The sequence below is a fragment of the Penaeus japonicus genome, unplaced genomic scaffold, assembly GCF_977035675.1.
Source record: "Penaeus japonicus unplaced genomic scaffold, GWHDUDI00000001_assembly GWHDUDI00000001, whole genome shotgun sequence".
Taxonomy (NCBI): domain Eukaryota; kingdom Metazoa; phylum Arthropoda; class Malacostraca; order Decapoda; family Penaeidae; genus Penaeus; species Penaeus japonicus.
The window spans coordinates 40,286,528-40,289,027 of NW_028234403.1; the positions used below are offsets into that span (position 1 = coordinate 40,286,528).

The 2,500-nt window shown below is 47.0% G+C and overlaps 1 protein-coding gene across 2 annotated transcripts in view; it reads right to left on the reverse strand.

The window, feature by feature from the left end:
• LOC122257500 (putative G protein-coupled receptor Mth-like 3) overlaps positions 1 to 2,500 on the reverse strand; it is a 44,455-nt gene that overhangs the window by 618 nt on the left and 41,337 nt on the right. For both annotated transcript variants that reach the window (XM_086540161.1, XM_086540164.1), the window contains exon 9: positions 1 to 95. This exon is cut by the window's left edge and continues 16 nt beyond it. In XM_086540161.1, the coding sequence (XP_086396287.1) occupies positions 1 to 95 (95 nt within the window). The remainder of the gene's footprint in view (positions 96 to 2,500) is intronic.

The following is a 2,500-nucleotide window of genomic DNA, read 5'->3' on the forward strand; positions in this document are numbered from 1 at the left end:
TGGATGCCTCGTTATGCCGCTGGACGAAGAAGGAGATGCCCTCGAACACCCAGGTGACTCCCATGAGCACAAAGAGCTTCAGGTAGAGGGTGAATCTGCACAGGAGAGAGAATTATGTTTAGAGGTTTTGATTACTTTTTTTCTTATATACTCATAGATTTTATATAGTCGGATGTGTGGTTATATATATGTGGTATATGAGTGAGAAAGAGAGAGAGAGAGAGAGAGAGAGAGAGAGAGAGAGAGAGAGAGAGAGAGAGAGAGAGAGAGAGAGAGAGAGACAGAGGTTGGGTGGGAGGAAGAGAGGAAGACAGAATTCATCAAGTGGGCAGATTGGAGGCAGAAGAGACAAAGAGTACAAGTCAAGAAGGGTGGAAGGGCCTTGTGAGCAGAAGAACGATTTTAAGATATATTTTGACAGAAAAAAACAACATTAATTCAATTTCTAAACAATCTGAATTTCGTTCTAACAAGCAAGCTGCGGTTTACTTAAAAACAGAAAAAAAATCAGAAAAACATGAAGAATGTACAGCGAGCATCTTCCCGCCCGCACCCGACCCTCCTTACACCCCCCCCCCTTCCTCCTCCCCCCCTCCTCCTCCTCTTCCTCCTCCCCCACTTAACACCCATCAAGACAAAGTATCCTATCTTATTTCAAATCATCTTCGTCATTTTATTTCCTCCAAAAATAAATATAACACAAAGATAATCAACCAACAAATGAAACAAGAGTCCAGCGGTCTAAAACTAACGAAATAAAAAGAACGCCAAACGAGAAATTTCAAAGAAGGGTGTGGAGGGTGCGCAGTCTGTGTCCTTGGTGAAGGTACCAGGGTAAGGGAGAGGATAAGGGAGAGGGAGAGGAGGAGGGAGAGGGAGAGGAGGAGGGAGAGGGAGAGGAGGAGGGAGAGGGAGAGAAGGAGGGAGAGGGAGAGGAGGAGGGAGAGGGAGGGAGGAGGGAGAAGGAGAGAGGGAGAGGGGGGAGAGGGAGGGAGAGGGAGGGAGAGGAGAGGAGAGGGAGAAGGAGGGAGAGGGGAGGGAGAGGGAGAGGAGAGAAGGGAGAGGAGGGGAGAGGGGGGAGGAGAGGAGGGAGGGAGGGGGAGAGGGGGAGAGGTTAAGGGAGACGTAGAGGGACAGGGAGAGGGGGAGAGGAGAAGGGAGAAGGAGAGGGACAGGAAGAGGGAGGGAGAGGGGGGAGAGGTTAAGGGAGACGTAGAGGGACAGGGAGAGGGGGGAGAAGGTAAAGGAGAAGGAGAGGGACAGGGAGAGAGATGAACAAACAGGGGGGGGGGGGGCTGGAGATGATTGAAGGAGTGGGAGTGATGGGGAGGAAATGAACGAAGGAGGGGAAGAGAGAAAAGTGGAGATAAAGAAAGAGGAAAATAGAGAAAAAATGAGAAAGGAGGGATAAACACACAGAGAACAGAAAGTGACAGGGAATAGGGAATAGAGGGAGGTAGAAGAAAGAGGGAGATAGAGAAGGAAGAAGAGAACAAGGGAGGGACGAAAGAAGGAAAGGAAAGCTTAAAGAAAGTGTGGTCGTGAAAAGTAGCACGTGACAAAGATGCAATTAGAAAAGAAAAACAAAGAAAGAAGATGGGAATAAAGAAACGAATAAATGAAAGAAGAGAAAAACGCAAGAAACGGATAGAGAGAGGAGAAAAGAAGATAGAGAATGAACGCAAGAGGTGGAGAAGTAAAGCAACATATAGCAAGACATTAAGAGCGGCAAGGTTACGAAGAAAAAAAAAGCTAAAGAAAGAGTGAAGAAGAATCCTGATAGGAAGAAGAATAAGGAAGAACGTTTAAAAAAATAGGGAGAGGAGAGGAGGGGAAGGGAGGGGAGGGAAGGAGAGGAGGAATGAAGGGAAGGCAAGGGCGTGGACAGACCATACAGGTAAGGTAGGAAGGATGGCACACACTACTGTTGCCAGGTGAGTGTGATTCCTTGGGGGCGGCAGGGAAGCACGCCTGTTGCTTCCACTACTCGCACTCTCATGCACTCTGGGATGCGTGCTTCTTGCTCTCTCGTATTACTGCCTTATTACGAGAGAGGTAATTTTAGTTTATTTTTTGTTAGTTTGTTTTCACTCGTTTTCTGTCTTTTTTTCTGTCTCTCTCTGTTTGTTTTTATGTTTCTCTTTTCTTTTTTGTCTTTGTCTTTGTATCTGTCTGTCTCTTTCTCTAACTTTGTCACTGTCTCTTTCTCTGTCTCTGTCTCTGTCTCTGTCTCACGTACACATTCAGCTCACTTACTCACTCACTCTTTCCAATTACTTCATGTGCGTATGGAGCATGGAATGTGTGTATGTGTGTGTTTGTCACCGAAAACATTAACGCCATCTGTATACTTGATTACATGTCGTTCCCAGATCTCCATCAACATGACGAGCCAGGTAGGAAGCTGCCTGGACAGGTGGGGGAATGAGGGAGGGAGGGAGGGAGGGACGGAGGGACAGAGGGACGGAGGTAAAGAAAGAAAGATATAAATAGTGAATGG